This window comes from Notechis scutatus, chromosome 5 (genome assembly GCF_049901735.1).
Source record: "Notechis scutatus isolate UNSWTSFEM ecotype Mainland chromosome 5, rNotScu1.2, whole genome shotgun sequence".
NCBI classification, from domain to species: Eukaryota; Metazoa; Chordata; class Lepidosauria; order Squamata; family Elapidae; genus Notechis; species Notechis scutatus.
The window spans coordinates 47,959,359-47,985,354 of NC_142013.1; the positions used below are offsets into that span (position 1 = coordinate 47,959,359).

Genomic DNA, 25,996 nt, shown 5'->3' on the forward strand with positions numbered 1-25,996 from the left:
GTGGAGATTTTGTGATGATGTATGATATATATATATATATATATATATATATATATATATATGTATGTATGTATGTATGTATGTATGTATGTATGTATGTATGTATGTATGTGTGTATGTGTATATGTATATATGTATATTTGTTTTCTTAAGTTTTCGCAGGTACTTACATGTATGGCATTCAGCTTTGTTCGGTATTTTCCACGTCATAGCAGTTGTGCTTTTAAAGTTGTAGCGACGTTTCAGCAGAATCTCATCTGCCATCATCAGGCTTCTGTATAGTGTTCATCTGTGAGTCAGGCTTTTACAGTGGTTTCAGATTTGAATTTGGGGCAGCCTATTGTTGTGCCAGAATGGTTTTTCTTCATCCTGATTGGTTGAGAGTCTTGGTCTGTGTTTATTGGTCTTGGAATTTGCTGTGTTCTGCTTGATTGGTGTTTCTAATATCTTCTGTCTGTTTTTTGGCTCTTTTTGTATCTTGATTGGCTGGCAACATTGTGTTACTTTATTGGAGGCCTTTAGTGCAGCTTGGCTCCGGGTAAATGGACATGCTATCATTAGTTAGGAAGCTAGGTTTCATCTGGGTGCCTGGTTGGGGTGTGTTTGAGCTGGAGGTATCAGGGGGATCTGTTTGTGCCCAGGTGTTTGCCTGGCTTGTGGTATGGAGATTTTTTGTTTGTGAGTGCAGGCTTCCAAATGATTGACAGTCTGGTGGAATCATCTCTTCTGTTCATGCTTTCTGGTCTTTTTCAATCTCTATGGCTTCTCTGATGATTCTGTGGCTGGGGTTTTCTATAGTGGCTAGGGTTTGGTGCCATTGAAGTTGATGCTATGACCTGTGGCTTCCATGTGTTGGACTAGTGAGGAAGTGTGTTCCAGCTTTTGACTGCATTTTTGTGTTCATCCAGGCGGGTGCTTATTCTTCTATTGGTCTGTCCAATGTATGTGGCCGGGCATGATGCACAGGGGACTTCGTATATGCCTTGGTTTTCCAGGTCAATTTTATCTTTGGGGTTTCTGAGGATGGCTGCTATTTTTCTGTCTGTTTTGAAGGCAGTCTTGATGTGGTGTCTGTGTAGTATCTTACTAATTTTGTCTGTAGTGCCTCTTGTGTAGGGCAGGACAGCTGTTCCATAGGTCTGTTCATCTTCTGGGTCTCTATTATGTCTCAGTGTGTTTTTGTGGATCAAGCTGGTGATTTTGCTTTTGTGGAAGCCTTTGGCTGTCAGTACTTTGGTCAGGGTGCATAGTTCAGTCTTAATGTGTGTCTTGTCTGCCAGGCGTTTGGTTCTAGTAATTAGTGTTTTAGCCACGGAGTTTATCTGTGCTGGGTGGTGGTGGGATTGGGCGTTGAGGTAGCGGTTGGTGTGTGTTTTCTTCTGGTATATGGTGTGTCCTAGTGTGCCATCTGTTTTTTTGTAGATTAGTACATCTAGGAATGGTAGTTGTTTGTTTGTTTCCGTTTCCATGGTGAACTTGATTTTGGGGTGTGTGCTGTTTAGGTGTGTTAGGAAGTTGTTTAGGTTTTCTTTTCCATGGGGCCAAATCACGAATGTGTCATCGATGTATCTTAACCATAGTTTGGGTTTATGGATGGCATTGGCCAGGGCTCTGGATTCGAATTCTTCCATGAACAGGTTTGCAATGACAGGTGACAGTGGTGATCCCATAGGGGCTCCTTCAATTTGTTTGTATCTTTGTCCTTTGTATATGAAATATGTGTTGGTTAAGCAGTGTTCTGTTAGTTCCATGAGGTGTTTAGCTGGTTGGTATTTATTTTTGATGATTTCAAGGGTCTCTTTTATCGGGACTTGAGTGAATAGTGAAACCACGTCGAAGCTTACATGCAGATCTTCCTGCTCCACATGTAGATCTTTGATCAATTCCAAGAAGTGGTATGAGTTTTGTACATGTGAAGCTGCTGTTTCAGCATGGGGCTGTAGCTGTTTTGCTAAGTGTTTAGCTAGGTTTTGTAGTGGTGCTCCTCTGGAGCTGACTATGGGTCTGAGAGGTATCCCTTCTTTGTGTATTTTTGGGAGGCCGTATAGTTTGGGGCATCTGGAAGATTTCTCTCTGGGTATGATCGTGTGTTGGATCTCTTTGCTTATGTGGCTGGTTATAATTTTCTTCTTGGTTAATTTTTCCAGATATGTGGTTGGGTCTGTGTTTATGGGTTTGTATGTGGAGTCTTGGAGTAGGTCTGTCAATTTATATATATATATATATATATATATATATATATATATATATATATATATATATATATATATGATATTGCAGATACTCTTGTATATAAACTAACTATTCTTTGGTTATTATGCATTTGTTATGCTATTTCATTGCTGTCTGTTTTAATAAGATTGTACTCGTATCTGAAAGCTGTTCATAGTTTGTTTTGCAAGTAGAACAATATATAAACCAACTCATTCAGTCATTCAATAAATCAGTAAATTTTGTTTCTACAGACTGCTATATACCAGGGCTGTCAAACTCAAGGCCCGCAGGGCTGACCTGGAAATAGCAAATATCAGCCCAAAGTGCCCCCTGAGCTCCATTTTTGCTGGCAGAGGCTTACAGGATGATTCCCCAACCCCACCTGGGCCACCACAGATCCCCCTTGACAGAAGTGACATCAAGCTGGCCATGCCCACTCTGGGCATGTCCACCCTGGCCACACCCATCTGGCCACCCGAGGTCAAACACAATCCTGATGTGGCCCTTAATAAAATCAAGTTTGACACCACTGCTATATACAATGATAAAAAGTGCACTGTGAGGCAGCCTGCTCATGACAATCAAGAAAGAATGATTAAAACTACTTTTTGAAAAACATGCTTTGCTTTTGACTTATTTCAATATATAATTTAAAACACAAGTGCTTTACCTGTCCTTTTATCTTTATATTTACATATAAGGTATATGTCAATATACCTTATATATATGGTATTCAACTTTGTTCGGGTATTTTCCCATGTCATTATAGTTGTGTTTTTAAAGTTGTAGCAACGTTTCGGCAGAATCTCATCTGCCATCATCAGGCTTCTGTATAGTGTTCGTCTGTGAGTCAGACTTTCACAGCCATTTCTGTTTTTAATTTGGTGCTAGCCTATGCTGTGCCAGAATGGTTTTTTCTTCATCCTGATTGGTTGGGAGTCTTGGTTTGTGTTTACTGGTCTTGGAGTTTGCTGTGTTCTGCTTGATTGGTGTTTCTAATATCTTCTGTCTGTTTTATAGCTTTTTTTGTCTTGATTGGCTGGCAACATTATGTTTCCTGTATTGGAAGCTTTTAGTGCGGTTTGGCTCCGAGTAAACGGACAGCTATCATTTATTAGGAAGCTAGGTTTCATCTAGGTGCCTGGTTGGGGTGTGTTTGAGCTGGAGGTATCGGGGGGGGGTCTGTTTGTGCCCAGGTGTTTGCCTGGCTTGTGGTGTGGAGATTTTTTTGTTTGTGAGTGCAGGCTTCCAGATAATTGACAGTCTGGTGGAGTCATCTCTTCTATTCATGCTTTCAATTCTTTCAATCTCTATGGCTTCTCTGATAATTCTGTAGCTGGGGTTTTCTATAGTGGCTAGGGTTTTGGTGCCATTGAAGTCGATGCTATGACCTGTTGCTTTCATGTGTTGGACTAGTGAAGAAGTGTGTTCCAGCTTTTTTACTGCATTTTTGTGTTCATCCAGGCGGGTACTTATTCTTCTATTGGTCTGTCCAATATGAATGGCAGGGCATGATGCACAGGGGACTTCATATATGCCTTGGTTTTCCAGGTGAATTTTATCTTTGGGGTTTCTTAGGATGGCTGCTATTTTTCTGTCTGTTTTGAAGGCAGTCTTGATGTGATGCCTGTGTAGTATCTTACTGATTTTGTCTGTAGTACCTCTTATGTAGGGCAGGACAGCTGTTCCATAGGTCTGTTCATCTTCTAAGTCTCCATTATGTCTTAGTGTGTTTTTGTGGATCAAGCCAGTGATTTTGCTTTAGTGAAAGCCATTGGCTGTCAGTACTTTAGTCAGGGTGCACAGTTCAGTCTTTATGTGTGTCTTGTCTGCCAGGTGTTTGGTTCTGGTAATTAGTGTTTTAGCCATGGAGTTTATCTGTGCAGGGTGGTGGTGGGATTGGGCGTTGAGGTAGCGGTTGGTGTGTGTTTTCTTCTGGTATATGGTGTGTCCTAGTGTGCCATCTGTTTTTTTGTAGATTAGTACATCTAGGAATGGTAGTTGTTTGTTTGTTTCTCCAAGACCAGTAAACACAGACCAAGACTCCCAACCAATCAGGATTAAGAAAAAAACATTCTGGCACAGTAGTAGGCTAGCACCAAATTTAAAACAGAAACGGCTGTGAAAGTCTGACTCACAGACAAACACTATACAGAAGCCTGATGATGGCAGATGAGATTCTGCCGAAACGTTGCTACAGCTTTAAAAGCACAACTATAATGACGTGGGAAAATACCTGAACAAAGCTGAATACCATACATATAAATACCCGCGAAAACTTAAGAAAACAAATATATATATATATATTAAGAAAACAAATATATATATATATATTAAGAAAAATATAATATATTATATATATATATATATATATATATATATATATATATATATATATATATATATATATATATATATATATATATATAATCTAGTTTTTGTGGTCTATGTTTATTGGTCTTGGAGTTTGCTGTGTTCTGCTTGATTGGTGTTGATTGATATATATATATATATATTATTACATTGTTAATTATTAATTACATTAATATAATGTAACATGTCAAACCAATTGTTAATATATAAGTACTATCCATTCTAGCTCTGATTCCTTTAAAAGTAGGATTTGGTGAATCTAGGCACATATATATTCTATAAATTCTGAAATCTATTAATCAATCTATGAACTCTAAGAAAGATCTTTATTTGTTAAAATGGAAAGACTAACTGAATCTATATACATGTATACAGAGTATATCAAAAAGAATTCTGTGTCCAAATGTCGTGGTTTTAATATGCTCAAGTTATTATGAATGGTGATAGTGTTAATTCAGGATTTAATTTGTGATAGAAATTTCATAGATATATTTTTCTGTGTTGAAAGCCTGTCTGATCTAGTGATTAAGGCACCAGGCTACTGTGTGTTCTAGTTCTTCCTTTGGCATGAAAGCCAGCTGGGTAACTTTGGGTAAATCACTTTCTCTAAGCCTGTAATGTCAGGCTCGGGCAACAATCTGGTCAGTCAATACTTGGTTGCAACCAATTGACCAAAAGGAGGGGGAGAAGGAGAAGAAGATGTTTGTCTTTCCAAATTAAAGTTGTAAGAGTTTGTGTGAAAAGCAGGTGCTTAACAACTTCATTGATTAAGAAAATTTTTGTTCACAGGGAAATGAATGGGAAATGTACAGGTAATATTTCAGATGTTAGGTCCCAGGCAATTTAGAAAGTTAACAGGGTGGGAAGTGAGTCATTCTGCCTATGTGTAGGTAATTCTATAGACAAGAAATGAAAATCATTACTAATATGAATTACAAACTCACATAGCAGTCTCAAAAACCAAAGGGAACTATTTAAGGAAAATGCAACCAGAATAGTCAGCATTTAAGGTAGGCTGCATAGTTTGGTAGATTATTATGAATTTGATGTGATACCATAATGACATTTGAATGATTTCTCCTAAAGGACAACTACCTCAACTTGTTCTTATGAAATATTTTGGAACAAAATGAAAACGAAATATCCATGTAGTGGGTCAAGAAACAATTTACAAAATAAATTGCTATGCCATCATTCAAATGGGTTTTGCATAATGGGTTGTAGCTTTGCCAATATAGTCATACTGAAAATGCTTCTGTCCTGCTTTCTCCTGGTACAACTTATATGTATGAATTTATATGTATATATTTATGATTATAATGACATTTATATTCTGGAAAATGTGAACAGCCACAATGCATTATAACAATACATGAAAAGGTCATTGCAAGAAGTTCATCTTTACTGCAACAGTTTCAGTAAGAAATAACTATTATTTTGCAAAATAAGAATAGTTTATTTTCTTTGTATGGGTGTATACTTTCAGATACAATGGCAAAAAATTTCACAGAGGCATGTATGCATTTGGTTCTGTGGTAAGCAACCTGCATTTCATTATGGAGTTATTTCTCTAAGGGCTAATCTGCACTGCCTAGCTTCCTTGTTATCATCACCTATTACATATACAAAGCTCTTAGCCACTGTTCCTTCCTTGCACTGGTGATAAAAGTAAGTCTAGAAGGCATTGGAGTACAAAAGCTCTCACAATAAAGGGATAATCATTTTGATACTTTGCATACATAAATATGTGACATAGATAAATACAGATTTTTGTGTGTGGAGATGTATACATATAGATACATGCACACACACACACACACACACACACACACACACACACACGTGTGTGTATGTATGCCCGGGAATTATGTTCTGCATAACATATCTTCATGACATATGAAGAATGGATGCAGGATTTCGGTTTGGCTAGTCTAGAGAAAAGAGGACTAAGGGAGACATGATAGCAGTATTCCAGTATTTGAGATGCTGCCACAAAGCAGAGGGGGTCAATTTATTTTCCAAAGCACCAGAGGACAGGATAAGAAACAATGGATGGAAACTAATCATGGAGAGAAGCAACTGGGAATTAAGGAGAAACTTCCTAACAGTGAGGACAATTAACCAGTAGCTTGCCTTCAAAAATTGTGGGTGCTTCACCAGTTAAGAAAAGATAGGAATATTAGCTCACTGAAAGGAAAACAATTCATTATTATTTTATTGGAAAAGAAAGCTGTCAGGCATAATAGCAGGGGAATTTGTTCAATGGGAGGATGTGATATCCTGTAGTTGTATTGAATATCATATAAGTTACTATTAATGTATCTCAGTCCAGAAATATTTTCTCAATACATTTTAGGCTTAGTCTCCTGCAAGAGGATAGAAGCAAATTAATCAGTATAGATGTGTTTGTAGTCTGCCTAGTCTTTAATTAAATCTTTTAAAAGGCAGAGTTAATTTTGTTCCCAGGTAACCATGAATGGTTACAAACACAAACATAATATATACTGCAGCTTTACACAGTAAAGCTTGAAAACACTTCTAAAAAAAGATGTGAAAATATTTCTGAAGTATCTTGAATATATGTTGACTCTGTAAACCACTTAGAGAGTGTTGTAAAGAATAGAATAGAATAGAATAGAATAGAATAGAATAGAATAGAATAGAATAGAATAGAATAGAATAGAATAGAATAGAAATACTTTATTGGCCAAGTGTGATTGGACACACAAGGAATTTGTCCTGGTGTAAATACTCTCAGTATACATAAAGAAAAGATACATTGGTTAAAAATCAAGAATCATAACGTAAAACACTTAATGATAGTCATAGGGTACAATCAACAATCAAATCATACTAGGAAACAATCAATATAAATTGTAAGGATACAAGTGCCAAAGTTATAGCCCTACAATCACAAGTGGGAGGGGATGGGTGATAAGGAGTGATGAAAAAAAGCAGCACTATGAAGCAGTATATAAGTGATATTGCTATAATATTTTTTAAAAAATTAAAGTCTTGCAGGTAAAAACACGTTTGATAATTGAATGTGTTTGACACAGTTTTAGTTCTGATGTATTTTAAAAAATACAATTGGAGAGTATGATATGATAACAACTTTTCTCATGCAGCCTGGATAAGTGTAGTGCATCCATCCTTGTGTTCCTTAATCTGTCAGCAACCTTCAATTGCTTTCAATCAGTTATGCTATCCTTCTGGACAGCTATGTCATCTGCTTGTCAGAGGCTCCCTATTACAGTAGTTCTACTGCTTTCTGTGTTCAGCATCAATCAGTATTGATAAAGGGTAAGGTCACATTCTTGGTCCTTCATTTGTGAAGTACCTCAGTGACACTCTCTCCCCCTATTTAGTATCTACATAAAATTGCTAGGGGAGGTCATCTATCAAATTAGGGTCTACAATAATATGTGAATGATGCCTTGCTATACACCCCTACTGGATGCCAGCCAAATGATGTTCTTTATAATGCTGTCTGGAAATTGTGCAGCTCTGGGTGGAGGAAACAGTCTCAGCTTTATTCCTGACAGGACTGAATGGCTATGGATTTTTGGATCTCTCAACTCCAGGAAATTATTGCCCTTATTCTTTGATAGGTTTGCACTTTCCCATTCAAAACTCATGTGCAATCTGAGAGTAGTCTTGAATCCATGGCTCCTATTTGAAGAGCAGCAGGCAGTTGTGGTCAGGAGGACTTTTGAACAGTGCCATCTAGATGCCTTTATTCCTTTTCCTGGATTGGGGTGCCCTACAGATGGTAACTGAGCTGCTAGTTCTCATGGTTAGGGTATTGCGGTGTGCTCCACATGGAGATGCTATTTAAGTTCACTTAACACTTTAAATTTTCACTATAGTTTTCTATAAAAGTTCATTATAACTTTTATAGACCATTACATATACCTTGGCCAACAGATCTCAATGGAAGGTGATATAATAAAGGAAATTGAATGTGTGTTAAATTGGTTGAGAGGCATTTGGCAAGCTAAGCATAATTTTCAAGAGCAACCTCCCCCTATGCCTGAAGAAAAAGGTTTTTGATCAGTTTGTGTTACCTGCTCTAACATATATCAGTGAAACAAGGACACTAACCTCACTATCGATACAAAAGCTACGAGTGGTGCAAAGATACATGCTTGGCATTACAAGACAAGATAGAAAGACCTGCACATGGATTAATGAACAAACAAAAATATACAATATCATCAAGAGAATAAAATAATTGAATTGGGCTGGTCACATTGCAAGAAGAACGAATGACCGGTGGACCAAGGCAGACATAGAATGGCTCCCACTTGATAAAAAGCATCCACAAAAGAGACCTAAAAGAAGATAGATTGATAACATCAGTATTGCAGGCCCAATTGGCAAAAGAAAGCTCAGGACCGTATTGGTTGGAAACATGCAGAAGAGGCCTTCATCCTGTAGTGGATAGACAATGGCTAAGATGATGATGATGATGATGATGATGATGATGATATGATGATGATATGATGATGATGACCTGTAGCTAATCTGGGGTGTAGCAGCACAAGGTCTAATGGACATGTTATAAGTATTGTTCCTTGAACCTCATTAATTGCTGATACACTTTCAGACGCAATGCAATATTATGGTTATTATCTGTAAAATCCTTAATGGCATAGGGTTCTGTTATTTGAAGGACCACCTATCTTTTACGATTTTTGTCCATCTGCTAAAATTGGTAGAGTTGATGTACTTTCTTTCCTTTTGATTAAATAATATTTATTTTATTTATTTATTTGTTTGCTTGTCAAACATGTACAAGACAGCAAGTATAAGTATGAACATAAACAAGAACAAAGGAAATAAATACAGATAAATGGGGACAGTAAGACAGGGATGGTGGGCATGCTGGTGTCCTTATGCATGCCCTCATTAAGGACGTCTTAAGAATGGGGTGAGGTCCACAGTAGACAGTTTGAGATTGAAGCTGTGAGGAGGTGAGGCTATAGCATAGGAGTCTGGCAGGGCATTCCAGGTGTTGACTATTCTATTGCTGAAGTCATATTTCCTGCAATCGAGTTTTGAGCAGTTTACCTTGAGTTTGTATTGGTTGTTTGCCCGTGTATTATTGTGATTGAAGCTGAAGAAGTCATTGACAGGCAAGATGTTATAGCAGACAGTTTTGTGAATTATGCTTTGATCAGACCACAGGCGGCACAGTTCCAGATTGTCCAGGCCCATCTATCACCTATTGGTAATCAGGACGTGTGTCACATTGCCTCCTCCCTCAGAAATACAATATGTGCATCTTCCATTGTGAAGGTCTTCTGCAGGCCATTAGAAGCATGGTAATTCTTCCAGGCTTTGAGATCGATAGAGTTCCTGTTGATTGCATTTTTTGTGACGCATATAGTATAGCCTGTTTGGACAGACATGGTCTTTTTTCCCCACAGTTTAAGCTACCCAAAGTTGCTTTGAAGTTGGGTGAACTTTATTTTAAAAGTAATTTAACAAAAAGGATTTAATTTTCTTTTTTGTATAGATAAAACAGCTTGTGTTCTTCTTATACGTATTATACACATTATGGTTGTGGTGGTTTATGTTGATCAATTTTATTTTGGCTATTTACTAAATGTATGTTGTTCTTGTTTTAATTTTTATGTGATTCCTGGTGTTTCTAACTATTGTAGCAGCCCAGAATCATGCATCTGAGAAATATAAGGCCATAACAGATAGATGAATAAGTTTCAGTTTTATAACTATTTCATCAACAATGTAATTAGTGCAGAATACTTTACAGTATAATCTAATTTGCTTGCTTATTAAAATTCTAAGATGACTAATTAGCTAACATGAATCTTTTAAGTGGGAAGACAGAGTTTTCAGATTATGGGTCAGGACTCTCTGAAAAATTGAAGCAAGTGTAAGCAGGGTCATAAGTTTGTTTTTTAAATTTAGAGCATTGATACAACCTATCTGGAGTTTAATTTCTAGTTTTGCCTTCTAACTACTTGCAGCTTGTCCAAGAAAAGTAAAAATTGAACCAGAATTTGGTTTGGGCTTTGTTCATTTTTTACTTGATTAAGCCTATAGTGAACATTTGTAATACTTCAAAGTTTGTGAACCTTGAGTAAAATGTAATTATTTTAATAATTTTTACATTTATTTTTTTTGTCCAACTCCATAACTCCAATGGAATCAATGGAATACTTTCCCCATGAAGTGAAAGGCATCACAAAACTAGTTTAAGTTGAATGCTATTTAAATATTAATTAATATTAGTCTAATCTCTAGATGAATAATTCACTAGGGATATAAAATTGTTCTAGGAGACAAAACAAAATATTTTGACCAACTTTAAAAAAATGACAAGTGCAAAAGAACTATTTTTAGTACAACAATAAAAATGTGCATAATTGAACACTGAATGTATCATTCAATTAATATGTCTCATTTGCTTTGCTGAAATGCTTTGAATGATGACCAGAGTAGAAATTTTAATATTAACTAATAATGTGAAGAAGTCCATTAATAAAGTAAAATACTTTATATGTATTATATATATCTTATTCTTCCATAGATAAATTAACTTCAAATATTTTCCAGAAATAACTACTTGAGTTGCTTAAGTAAAACAAATATAAGCTTCTATATGTAAGTCACAACAATAATTTAACTCCCACTGAATGGTTCACAAACTGAATATACACACTGTGAGAACACAGCTTCTACCAATTTAAGAGCTGCAAAGAAAACTAGGACTTTAACTTCCTTTTGAAAGTGGTATGTGGAATGGAGAAATGATGCCAGATGAAGCAGAGATTAATTTTGAAAACAAACTTCTTTTTATCCTTGTGTTGCAAGGAGTATTGTCTGATATTATAAATAGATTTGCTTCTCCCATTTCTATGAAAAGTAGATAGATAATAAACAACACAGTAGAAAATGTAACGTGGTAAAATATCAGCATGGGATATACTATATTTCATAGGCAAAATAAATCAGTACTACATAGAAGTCTAATATAAAGTGCTACAACTTCTAGAGCATCTTTGAAATAAATCTGATCTTTTTTTATTGAAACAACTTAATGATTTAAAGTAAAATAGAAAAACAGAGAGGGGACAAGGAAAAAAATGGCCAGACATCACAACATCAAAACATAAATTTCATCTTATGCATAGTTGTTGCACTGAAAGTACAGAAGAGTGGAGGCTACTTCAAGTCATTGCAAGGAATATTTTATCATTTTAGCATTATTGTGGTTAGTGTTAAGATGACAAGAATAAGGATGAAAGTATACTTTTTAAACTTGAAGCAGTAAAGCAAATTAACCATATAAGAAGGATTTCTAAATAAGAAAAAGAAACATGCAACCATTTTAGTGGCTTGCAATATTAATAGGAACAATTGTTGTTACAAAAGACTTCATGCATTCCCCTGTGTGCAGGGGAAAGAGCTGTGAAGAAGCTGTAATTAATCTGTAGTTTCCAATTGATAGCGTAGAGATTATACAAATTTCACCTAGATGATTCCACTATCATTCAAGATATCCTTTAGCTTTGCCTCCCTCCATCACTTTATGCCATTCCACCACTTCTGTCAGGAACAGACACATTTCAGCCTGAATCCATGAAGAAAAAAGCTAATTGGTTCTGTACTTGTGCATTTCAGTTTGGACATGAACTATCAAAAACTTTTTTTCTGGTTTATGCACATCTCTGTTTTGCATATTAATCCTAAATATGTACAAAGATAATAAAATGTTGGTTATTTATTTACTTATTTCTCTTTGGTAAATTTGAAAAACATATTGTATGCATGCTCAGGGTCAGAGTTTGCATCATATCATGACACTCATTTCATCATTATCTTCTTCCGTGGTTGTCTGGGCATGTCAAACATCAAGCCAAGACTGGATCCCAGAAGTATACTGGTGATAAACATTTTATTTTCCTTTCCTCTTGAAAGCTTCAAATAACTTGAGCTATGAATCAAGTTGCATATACAGGTAGTCCTTGACTTACAAACACAATTGAGCCCAAAATTTCTGTTACTAAGTGAGATATTTGTTAAATGAATTTTGTCCCATTTTATGACCTTGCTTGCCACATTTGTTAAGGGAATCACTGCCGATGTTAAGTTAGTAACATGATTGTTAAGTGAATCTGACTTCCCCATTGATTTGCTTGTCAGAAGGTCACAACAGGTGATTACATGACCATGGGACGTTGCAACTGTCATAAATACAAGTCAGTTGCCAACCATCTGAATTTTGATCATGTGATCATGGGGATACTGGTAATTATGAGTCACTTTTTTCAGTGCCATTTTAACTTTGAACATCCACTAAATGAATTGTTGCAAGTCAAGGACTACCTGTATATTCATACAGGAACTATATTGTGCAAACAAGTTGGAAAGATATAAAATCAAGAAAAAAGAACCAATCTGCAAGAACCTTACCTCTTTGATTTTCATTAAATTGAAAAATTGGCCACCTTTTCTGAAGGTTTAGGCTGTAGTGAGAAAAAAATGGCAATATATCTGTTTTGGATATAGTCCTGTAGTAAAGGATTTTGTAGAAATCTAGTGAAGATTTAATTAATGTGAATAACACCTTTACAGCACATGTTGTAATTCCCTTCTGTGCCCATATGCACATATTCTATGAAACTGCTAATAGTTGATAAACATTCCACTCATTTATGACTGTTTGTTGGATAAAGCAATTAACTTCTCATTACTGATTCTGGAAAAGGTCTATGTATCAATTACATTTTACTTAATACATGTGAAAGGACATTGTCAAAGAATAAAAAACAATGCATTTAAAACTAGAATTTAAAAATATTGAGTTTTTCTGCCAAAAAAAAAAGTAAAGGTAAAAGCAACACAACTATACAAGAAGAGTAAGAAGCACAATTAAACTAATTTATTTTGTAACTATAGAAGATATATCAGAGACTAAAACAAAGCAATGGCTATTTTAGTTTTAGAAATCAACACTTAGTTCTAGCCCCATCTTAGCCATGAAAGCCAGATGAGTGACCTTGGGCTAGTCACTCCATCTCAGTCTAACTCACATTACAGGGTTGTTGTTTTGGGGAAATAGGAGGAAGAAGGACTATTGATTATGTCTGCCATCTTGAGTTATTTGTAAAAATAATAAAAGTGGGGTATAAATAAATAATAACTTTCTGGAATGTCAGTGATTATGAATTATGTGTCAATGAGTTTGCCAATGTTACACATTAGGTTTCAGGAAGACAAATTGCCCCCAAATAATACCCAGAAATAGTAGCTGAATAAGATCAGATCAAATTAAAATAGTCTTTATTATGGATATATTATAATGATGATACACTAGGATAAATGTCTAAATTAACAAATTATTTGATACTACAGTATATGCTGATTTCAACATTTTCCCTTTTTTATCAAAATTTTCAGCAATTTCCCATTGCAGTAAAATCAAATAATTCTAACATTGGAAATGATCATCTAGGCCATGCTTTTAACAATGTAGGACAACTAGTTAAACATCCATGGAGTCTGGTTCCCCAGCTTCTTTTTAAAATCTTCAGAGGTGACAAATCCACAACTTCCACTAGTAGACTGTTCTTCTCTCCTAATGGATGAAATATAGTCTTTGAGGCATGAGAGGACAGACAAAGTAATTGGACATATTCAGTCTACCTCTTATTGTTGGATAAAATTCATCAATTCATGCTCATTTTGGATTATTAAGTTTGGGAACAAGAGGCTATCCCCTGGGTTCATGAGTTCATAAATATCTTTTGAGAGAGGGAGCAGTTCGAGCAACATTGAAAGAAGCAGTGATCAGGCTGCTTCTGAATAAACTGCAACCCAGTGGCCAATATTGCCTTGCTAGGCAGGATGCTTGAGCAGATTATGGTCAAGCAAGGCCAGGCTTTTCTGGATGAAACTGATAGTCTAGATGCATTGCAGTCTGATTTAAGGCCAGACTTGTAGAACAGACATTGCTGTGGTAATCTATGAGGTTATCTGTGTTGGAGAAAAATGATAGTGGGGTGGAGTGAGGTGTGATCCTGTTGGTCCTCCTGCTTTTTGTATGGCTTTTAATACCATCAACCATGATGTATATCCAAACAGGCTGTCAGAATTGGGATGTAGGAGTACTGTACAATGGTGATTCCACTCCTACTTGGATGGCCATTTCCAAAAAGTGGTGTTGGGATTAGTCTTCTGCCTTTTAGTGATTAGGTATATAATCCCTTGGCCTTCCATTTTATCCTTATGCTTTTTAAATCTACATGCAATTGGTTGGAGAAGTCATAGAGGGAATTGGGCTAATGTGAAATCAATACATAGCTGGGGCTCTACTTCTTCTTTTCATCTAATACAGGAGAGGCAGTTGGCATTCTGAACCTGTACTTGGACAGGGTAATGGGATGGATGAGGGCCAGTAAACAAACTCAATCCAACAGGATGAAGATAATGTTTATAGCCAGTGCATCTGTCCAGGTGAATGGTGCCCTGACTGTTTTGGAAAGGCGTGCATTGTCCCTAAAGGAATAACTTCATAATTTGGAATGTTCCTAGATCCTTCATGTCACTAAGTAGCCTTAGTGGCAACAGAAGCTTTTTATCAGCTTCAATTGACTTACCAACTACAATCTTACATAGACAGAGGCAGCATCACATTTATTTGAATAACTTCCTACTTGAAGTAGGATCAGGTTACTTATGAACTTGAAGACCTTCTAATAAGGTTCTTATACTGGTCACCAACAAAAAAGAAGTGAGCTGGGTTCCATGAAGGCGAGAGATTTTTGTGAGTTAGCACAAAAGTAATAGAATTTCAAATTACATCAGCATAATTTTAGTTCCAGAATTATTTATTTTCTCAAGCTTTCTAATTGTCTTTTAATTGTATTTAACTGTGCTTTCATTCTTATTTTTTAAATGTGCATTATATAATGTTTTTATTGTGTATTTTATTTGAGTTCATCATTTATACTTTTAGCAAATTGTATTTTAGATGTTTTTTTAAAATTGTACATACAGCTTCAGCTATTAACTGGTGTACATTTTACTCAATAAATAGATTCATTAAAATTATTTATATTTTAATGACATTTGTAAGAAGGCAGAATTTAATGTTGCACTCACAACTTCACTGCCAGTTCAAGCACTTGTCATCTCCAGTCTCTCCATATGTCTCTGGAGCTACTTTCCTTGGCCAATTTTTCTTTCTTTCTTTGACATGTCAAGCAGTACCAACAGCAGGGTAGAGCCCATGAGATGAAAGGTTGCAGTTCTGTTGCTAATTTAGATACAGCTCTGTTGTAAAGAGGTTTCAAAGTTACTGTACATGAAACAAGCACAGTTACTGAGCTTATACAGATACCTTTTGGAAAGATAGGGAACAATAGAATTCATTTAATTAGCAGTTTAGATACCAGAGAAGAAACTGTGAGGCTGATTGAATTTGGTCCCACCGTAGACATAAGGTTAGATGGGTGACTTTCCACCACATATTCTTTCTCAGATTTAGGAAAAAGACAAGGGCAAATGATTTCTGGAAGGGAAGGGAATTAAGTGATAGTGCTAGCAGTGTGGCAGGTCCTGTTTTTATAGATGGCAGAACTGGGAAGTACTTCATGAATGCCTATTCAATTAGACTGGGGTAGACAAAATGTCATCAGCCACTCCATTTACTGTAAGTAATAAAACAGCAAAAATCCAAAACAAAAAACCATATAGCTAACCAAAGTTCTTTTTATCAAAAGCAAGAGAAAACCTATACAAACCAATGGTGATAGAAGAAACAATATTTAGCCACACTGTCAGTTCTTGTTCATGGTGGAAATCTACTTTCTTTATAATACAGTAAAACTAAACCTATGTATACAACAAGCTCCCATAATGCCCAATTCATAGTAATTACCAATCAGGCATTATATAAATAGTGACTGCATCAGACAGGACTGTTCATAGTTACAATAGTACTGAAAAAGTAACTTTTTGATCATTCACTGCATTTAGACATCTGCACGCATCTGTATCAGTCCTGTGTTTGCCATTACAGCCAGTTGTCCTGTGTAAAAATATTACTCATAGTTACAGTCTTATGGTTTTTCGCTTGGTAATCACTTTGCTTAATGACTATACTGCCAATCCCCTGTATGGTTACTAAACAAGAACTATCTACATTGGCAATTGGCTCTACAAAAACAAATTCAAACTAACTAGAGAAAGCAGTTTTTACCAACTGGAGAAGGAAATTTATGCCAAAACAGTCTAAAAGAGCTGAAGAGATCCCAACTTTAATGTCTCAGCAAATCTATTGTCAGTTAAACTTTAAACTTGTTGGTAGAAGAGGAGAAATATAAATTTAAAATGGAACAACTAAGAAAGCCTTGAACTAACTCAACCTTATGGGCAGGGTATAAGACAAAGGCACAATCATTAGGATGTGGCATAAAAATGGTTGTTGGTGTAGGAATTCATGATAACAAGCCATTTAACTGGGTGTTGTGGTTTTTTTCCTCTAAAGGAAATTAAACAGGCAAAATGAAGAGTTAAACTTGAATCTGCCAGCTCAATGGAAGAAAGGGGATTCAGAGCTATTGTCTGTATGCTATATTTGTCTGTAAGAATATATGCACATTCTCACAGAATGTGTGTACCACTTATGCAACTTGGTTTGCTTGAGTGATGCTACAGATGTGAAGATTTCTTCTCAAACATAAATCAGAAGTTAATGTAAAATATTTTACCTTTTGTGTATTGAAGCAGATCTCTAGAATATACTTTTTGGAGGCATATAAAATCTCATGCATGCATAATGAATTCTGTACATATGCATATGCACAACTTCACTAACAACCAGTTGTGGATGTGGTATAATTTGAGGACATTAAAATAGCACAAGTATAAATAATATTGTTTTTTAAGTTGTAGCTATTTTTCCTTGATATTTGATATTTCCTTGATATTCCTTGATATTTTTCCTTGATATTTGAAAATGCCTATTGTACAGAGAGAAGGCAAATCATTAATAATGTGATTAGAAGTTGGAACCATAAATTAAATCAGATGTTAAATTTGAATAAGATGTATGCAATTCACATAAACTTTAATGTATACTAGTTCTACCTCAATATCCTAAATTGCACTTCCTTGCCCAAGCTCACTGTGTTTCTCTAGATGTTTAAATCAATCTTCAATTTGTTTTAACAAGTTGAAACTTGAACTTCACTTTCAGTTAAGCAAAAGCAACAAGGAATTAACTAAAGCCTTCAGTGATCATAAGCATGTCCTCTTTGCTATTCATATGATATGTGCATTTTTAGATTGTAATAATTACTGTAAATCTTAAACAAAATAAGACAAAATTATGAGCTATAATGTTAATGTGACTTATACCTTGAACTGTTGATGATTTCTCAAGTCTTGAAAATGTAAAGCATTTTACAAAGGAAAAGAAAAAGTATACGTTTGGGAGTGGAAGAGCTTTGTCTTTTCTTTTTTTCTATTTCTTTGTTATAAAATTACATTCTATTTATTTTGTCTTTTGTAGAATTTTTCATGCAACCTACAGAAAGGTTCTAGTAGGCCTGCTTAATTAAATGAACACAAAATGTTTTAGACAACTTTCTTTATTGGTAGCTGATCATATTGATCTGAGAAAAAATGGCTGGAAGATGTGGTTGTGAAAATCTGTTAAGTTGAAGGTATTATTTTCTGCTGAATGGTTTGCATGTTAGTATGTCTTTGGGGAATGTTACTGTAATGGAGAGAGTGAAAAGTACAAGACCGGTAAGTAACAAGGAGTTGTAAAAATGAATTATATAACTGAAGAGCTATATAATTCTACAACAATGAAACTATACTGTTCATATGCAATGTTGCTGTGTCTTTTAGTTTGGAGTTTTGTTGATAATTATGTTTTCCCTTCATCAGTACTATGAACTATACTATTTCTCAAATATAATTAAGGAGAAATAAACATTTGCCAGTGCTGAAAGGGACTGTATGTTTGGCAGCTACAGATAAAAATACTAAAATAATACTTGTATTTATTTATCTATTTAATTAATTTATTAATTGACTGGATCTATTTCAGTTGTTCTGGGAATTTTTTAAAAGGTAGACAAAATATTAATTGATTCATAGAATAGAATAGAATAGAATAGAATAGAATAGAATAGAATAGAATAGAATAGAATAGAATAGAATTCTTTATTGGCCAAGTGTGGCTGGACACACAAGGAATTTGTCCTGGTGCAAATACTCTCAGTACACATTAAAGAAAAGATACATTCATCAAGAATCATAAGGTACACCACTTAGTGATCGTCATAGGGTACAATAAGCAATCAAATCATACTAGGAAACAGACAATATAAAATCATAAGGATACAAGCGACATGAACCACTCTATTGGCCACTGACTGAAATTTCTTTCAATTATATTTTTAAAATAAGATAGGTGGTATGGTAGGTCAGTGGCTAAAACACTGGGCTTGTCAGCTGGAAAGCCAGTAGCCAGGTTTGAGGCCCGAGCTCCAAGAGATGGAATGAGCTCCCATCGTCACAAATGCAAGTAGATAAATAAGTAGGTAACAGCACTCCATGACATCATGCTGGCCACATGACCATGGAAATGTCTTTGGCAGTGCTGGCCCAATGGCCTTGAAATGGAGATGAGCCCCACACAGTATTTTTTTAAAAATATACTAGTTCTACTAGGCATTGAGAGCAACATATAGTACACTTCTTTTTAATATTGGGGTTCCTAATGACCTTATCATGAATATTATTGCTAATGAAGACATTGGCAGACTATTTTTTGACATGCTGATGTTTTACAGCAATTTATACCTTGTATCACTTCACCTGACTGAATTTTCAATAAACTGTGTAGGTAGACTTGATTGTTATTTAGAATACTCTAAATGAACATAGATATGCAAGATTCGTTAGGCTTATACCAAAAACCTCATTAATGCTCTTTAAACTATCAAATAGCTAATGAAAAAAATATCAAAGAATTAGAGAAGCGTGGGTAATAATTTATTTCAAGTACTTGAAATTGCATAATATAATATTCAGCATGAGCTACCACAGCAATTGTTCATCAGGTTTCTTTGAATACAAATTAATCTTTGAAAATGTAATTTACTCAATATTTTCATTTTTTAAGGCAGCATGTAGCTAATTTATTATTGATTTTTAATTTCTGTTACGCTAGATTTAAATTTTCTCTCTGATGTATAACATAGTGACTTAAAATCAATGAGATTATAACTTTTTCATATTTTTTGTGGATTGTTATGCACTATATTTATTTTATATAATTAAGAATGAAACCCTTGCATCATTCTTTTCACCATAGAAACATCTGTATACTCCATGGGTTGAATGAACTCTGTTTGACTTCTAGTTCAGTCCCATCAGAGATAAACTAAACTTACTTGATGTAAAGGATAATTCAGGTTGCATATCAAACTAAGAGTTTAATATAGTTTTGTGATGATCTAAAGTTTAATTTTATTGATTAAAATCATTAGATACAATCATTGCTAAAGCTAGTCATATTGATTCAATTTATACTTACACATTTCAATACACATATGTAATAGAAAGAGTAATAAATACAACCCTGAACACAAACTATTCATGATAAAACAGTTTAAGCTTTTCCTGTTCTTAATTACTTATTGAACTTAATGCCAAATCATTAAAATGTAACAAACAAGCCTTATTGGGTTGGGACTCTGGAGAATGCTGTTTCCTAAATATAAGCAGAAAAATTAAACAGTCTTCCTAGAGAGTTAAGTCTTGACCTGGCACATATAAAGGACAATTGCACAATTATTAATTTGATTGAGTGTGTGGGTAAGGTCAAGTTCTAGGCTATTGCTTTGTAGGGTTTCTAGGAATCTCTTATCTCTGTTCTTCTCTGAACCCTAGGAAACAGCGGTCAGGTGAAATATATATATTGTCATGCCCTTGGTAGAGTCTGACTCTGAGGGAGAGGAGGAACAGCTGACAGGGAGTGGAGGTTTTGGCTCCGGAAATTGTGGAGGAAGCTGGGGAAGGGCAGAGGCCGGCTGGGCAGTCAGAGGAAGAACCAGGCCCATCCCCTCTTCATCCTAGGACATGCAGGGAAGAATGGAGAAGGAAACAACTTGGCTTACAAGAGAGGAAGTAGCCATGATCCCCCTCATTAGTTGCAGCTGGGGAGAATAGTATATAAGAGAGATGGTTATAACACAGCATTGCCAGAAGTAAAGCATGTTTTATTTTGGGCTGAAGTTATCTTGGTTGGCATCCTTCCAACAGACTATGCCTTATCTCCTTGAATTTGGTAATTACTTATCCTGGTCTGTTGTGGAAATTTAGTCATTGTAGTTTGTTTGGTTTTTTATTTCACCTCTATCTGCTCATTAAGTTCAGACTGTATTGCTTTCTTTTGAAGACTATTTCTGAGTAAGTTTTATCTCCAACTGAGAATTATTGAACAGAGGGGCCAAGTTGGAGGCATTAAAGGACATTTATTTATGTTTTGGATTTTGTTATGTTTGTGTTACACTCTGGGTCATCATATGTATGCTAATGAATATATGTATTCAACATATAATAAATATAGTATTCATTCATTCAAGCAAATAATGCTGTCTAAGTTCCTTCTCAGTATTTATAAGTGTGATCAAAGGGTCCTAGTTGGAATGAATAAGCTTCACCTTCATTTGTAAATAAGATTCAGCTGAAACCTAATGAGACCCATTGGCTATGAGTTTTAGGTTCTCCTCTCCCCCAATGCTGGGGACCTTCCATATATTTTTCTAGATAGGTTGACATACCTCCAGGCAGAACTTATAAACAGGTTGGGAGTATTGCCAGATTCTAAGCTACTTCTGAAAGAGCAGGTGATAACCTTAGCCAGAAGGTTCTTTTGTAGAATTGTGCACTAACTGTATCTGTTCCTGGATTTATAGGTATTGCTCATAGTCACTCATGTTTAGTCATCTGTCATTTGAAAATTTGCAATGAGATCTTTGTGGCACTGCCTTTGGATAAACTGGTTCTAAATGCAGCAGTATGGATAATTATGATGATCATATCTCATTAGCTACTGCATTAGCTCCCAATTGACTTCTGGGTAAAATTTAAAGTACTGGATACTACCAGAAAGCTTTTCAGAGCACAGATTATTTATAGGGCTCCCTGTTTCTGCTTGTCCCATTAGATTCAATAGAACTGGCATGCCAGAGGTCCCTATTACCAAGCAATGCTATCTGATAAAACCCAGGAAATCTGCTTTCTGGTACAACATCTGCTCTATGGAACACCTGACCCCCAATGTTCAGATAACCTTGACACTGTTGAGGTTTTGTAGACATTTTCATTTATTTATTCAATTTCTATAACTGCCAAGTCAACCAGCTTTTGGCTGCCTTGCAGGCATTGGCCACTGTGTTGAGTGAGTCCATTTCTAAGGAGAGTTGCAGTAATTAATTGCAGGATAACTACTGTTTAATAGTTAATTGCTTATTGTGCACCTGGGTGATTATTATTTGGTGGTGGAGAGGTTTTTTTTAATCCTGTAAACTGCCCATACTCACTTGCATGAGATTGACAGCTGTATATAAAGACATTACATAAATAAATTAGTGTGTGGTAGCCTTAACAAGTGCACCAGATAGAAAACACAATCCAATGAGTTAATTCTATTTTATTTTAGGCTACATTACAGAATCTTGCAAGTCTTAAAGTACAATTCTCCCCCGTCTCCTTTACAGCCTGAAAAATTATGGAGGATCTCTTCCGAGCCTCTTGTCTCACCTACTATCCATGGGCAATGCTGTCTCTTATCTGAACATTCCTTGGGAACACCTCTGGATCCAGTCATCCAAGGTCATTCACACATGCCATTACATGTGTGAATATGATTTATAATTAATTAATTGTAGTGATGGGGTCTTTGACATCACTGATACTTCTCACAGCAATGTGGGTTAAAATAGGGGTCGGTGGGTTTAGTTCCAATTTTTTATTAGTCTATCAAAATGTAAAATACAAAGAAAAATGAAAATAGTGGGAAAGGGAAAGAAAAAGGAAAGAAAAAAGTGTAGGGCAAAAGGGAAAAAAAACATATTAGTTTCTGACTCTTCCTAGTGCAGTAAAAAGATAATAACATATAGCCTCAAGATTTTACTTTTATGGAATAATATATACTAGCCATTGTTATAAAAGTAAACCTATTACTAGAAAAACCCAAAATCAAAGTTTCATTTATTTTCCCATGTCAAGCACAAAATCCAGGTAGAAATAATGTTGCCTGTATTCTTTTCTTTGATTAGAGCAGTCAATTTAGTCATCCCTGCTAACTTTGCCAGTTTTTCCAGCCAGTCATCCATTTTGGGAATTAAAGTATATTTCCATTTTTGTGCATAGAGCAGTCTTACTCCTGTCAGCATATATAACAACAAATATCCATTTCTTTTTCATTTTTTTGTCTGTTAAGCTTAAAAGAACAGAGTGATTGAAGTAACTGAATTAACTTCTTGTCTTTTATTTTTATTTGATTTATACCCTTCCTTTATTTTTCTAATTCCATGTGACTGTGACATGAATGATGTTTTTACCTTCTCTTTACTTAACCATGTTAAGTATTTTGGCTGATGGAATGAAAGACCCAAAGTCACCAATTAGGACTTCTTGCTTAGGGGAAGCTGAGAACTTTTGGTCTCTGAATTTTTAATCTAGTACCTTAACCACTGCACCAAATTGGTTCTCAGTGTTATTTATGCAATCGTTGGAATTCAAGAATTTGTAATAATTATGAGGAAAAGAATATAAGCCATTTATACAGGCATGTATTTAGTGAAAATATACTAATAATATATTGGTAATGTATGACTTTCTGTCAATGTAGTTTACTTTGTAACTTCAGTATTTTGTGCATCTGTATTAATAATTCTTCAGTGATCACATGCTACTGAATTTAAGATTAATACAAGTTACTCAAAATTGATTTTATAATGTTTATTATAAATCAAAATGTATATATCAATTGTGAGCATTTTTTTATGTTTTCTTAATTTCTAATTTTCTTATTAAAGTGGGCTACCTTAAATCTATTCCTTTATGTCTTACAGCACTTCAAGTGTCAATTTCCCTCAGCAAGGTAGAAGTCAGTGTGGGTGTATCAAAATTCTTCACCTGTACAGGTATAATGCATTTTATTTTTTTACTATCAGCTTCATGATATATATAATTATTAATATTAACTAGAAAAATTATATTATATTATAATGGCATCTTTAAATACTTTAATAAAAGTATTAGAGATTGTGTCAGTATAGAAATCAAAAATAATAAAATGAATTCAAACTTTTAAATCAAGAGTATGATAATTTACCTGCAAATTATCCTTCAAAAGTCAAAATGAAATAAAGTTCTATAAAGGCATTTTGAAATAGTAGTATTTGATAGTTTATTGTGAATTTTTTTATATTCGTGATGGATTTTTGTTAAAGCAAATTATTTGTACTGTATATCTTTGCCAATGTTTATTAATCTAGCATAACACTAACTAGGTAGCAATAGTCAATGAACCAGCAGGACAGTTTTCCATTTGTAGTAATCATGCTGAAAGTTCAACATGAAGAACAGCATGAATTGAGAACACACAAAAATACAATAATATTAAACATTCCAATGAAATCAATTCAATTTTTCTGTACTAAAATTCTAACAAATCAACATAGTCTTTTGCGTTTATGATTTACAGCCTGTGATGCTGAGTTTCATTAGAAATACTTGTATAGTGCACACATAACATTCTGAATGTTTTGTATATGTCTTAATGGCTATTTTTTTGTACAATAAAATACAATATGGAACATAATACACACACAGCACTTCCTGAGAACTTAATGTAAACAAAATAGTAAACATATCTCTCCACTAGGCAGGCAGGCATTTATATTTGCATTGGCCAATAATTTCTGTTTCTATAGAGTTAATGTAAGTGAGCTAATTAATGCTGGAGTTCAAAGAATAAGGTCAGGAATTAACTCTTCAACTGGCACATTAGCAGGGGTATATAAAAATGAGTCAGGACATCCAGGCTTATACAGTATGTAACCACTATGTTGCTTCCCCCCTTCCAACATTGTTTGGTATACAAAAGATGAACTCCAAGCAATGATTTTCAGGTATGGTCATACATCAGTATATGTAAAGATTGTCGTAATATTGGAGTATCACACATCGCTAATTCTGTGAGAACTGAACACTAAGAACCTACTATTTGATTACTATTTGAATAATACCAAACAATTTGCATAAAATGTACTATTTATTTATTTGGTTGGTTGGTAGGTAGGTAGGTAGGTAGGAAAGTAGGTTGGTTGGTTGGTTTCTATATCTGCTCATCTAGTAAACAACTCTTTGTGGCTCACAATTCAATCATACAGATAGACCAAAAGGAAAGTGGAAAGTTAAGGAGAGAGTAGCATCTGAGAAATTAGGGACTAATGATGGAATCAAGTAGTTCAGTGCATTCACTTTGAAGGAAAAATTCAAATAAAGACAGAGAAAGCAAGGATTTAAGAGTCAATTCACTTCAATAAAGTATATTGGATTTTTTAAGCTATTACATTTTGAAGTATCTCTCAAAAGTAAGATGAGAGATCTAGAATAATTATGGAAATGGGAGACTTGGCCATTTGAACAAAATGGGAAACTTAAAGATGATGTTCTTACTATGATACAGAAAGCGAAAAATTTGTAGGTAGAACCTTTTTATTATTGCAAAGATCATAGGCTGAAGTTCAGGAGAAACAGTCTAAAAGTTTTCTGAGGCACTATTACTAGTTTCCACAAAATACAATTGTGAGGAAGGGATGGTGATAAAAATTGAGATTAACCAAAGAGCATGACTGAGGGAGAAGAGGTTTATCAGGTGTCTAGTAATTAAGGCTTGCTGGCCTAAAAGCAAAAGATTGTCAAGAAGGTTAATAGGCTTAACATCTTATCAGCCCTGTTGTTTAACTGATAAGAGGAATTGTCAAGGAAGAAAGTTTGAGACTTTGTCAACCAAATGTTTTTGTGGTGTTATTGTGTTATCCTGATCTACAGTGCAAATAGGAAGAGGCTAGAGAGTTTTATCCACTCTATTTTTATAGATCTTTGGGAGAGTCACCCTTTTAACATCACACTGTCACCTAGGAGCAGGGATCACAGAAGTGGTTGTCTGATGGTATCTGGCCTCTCTTCTATGGTAGGTCCCATTTACAAACCATTTAGATTTTTCTGACAAATAGTTACCAGGATATATAAGAAGGCTAGCTTTAGAAATACTGTATTTAGCCAAAACAAGGATTTAAACTTTGGATAGATTAGAATTTTATCAAAAACAGCAGCA

General features: G+C 34.9%; 1 protein-coding gene across 3 annotated transcripts in view; it reads left to right on the forward strand.

Annotated features, from left to right (window-relative positions):
• Positions 1 to 25,996, forward strand: part of NCAM2 (neural cell adhesion molecule 2) — a 149,796-nt gene that overhangs the window by 23,930 nt on the left and 99,870 nt on the right. For all 3 annotated transcript variants that reach the window (XM_087966665.1, XM_087966666.1, XM_087966664.1), the window contains exon 2: positions 23,724 to 23,795. In XM_087966665.1, coding sequence (XP_087822791.1) covers positions 23,724 to 23,795 — 72 coding nt within the window. The remainder of the gene's footprint in view (positions 1 to 23,723; positions 23,796 to 25,996) is intronic.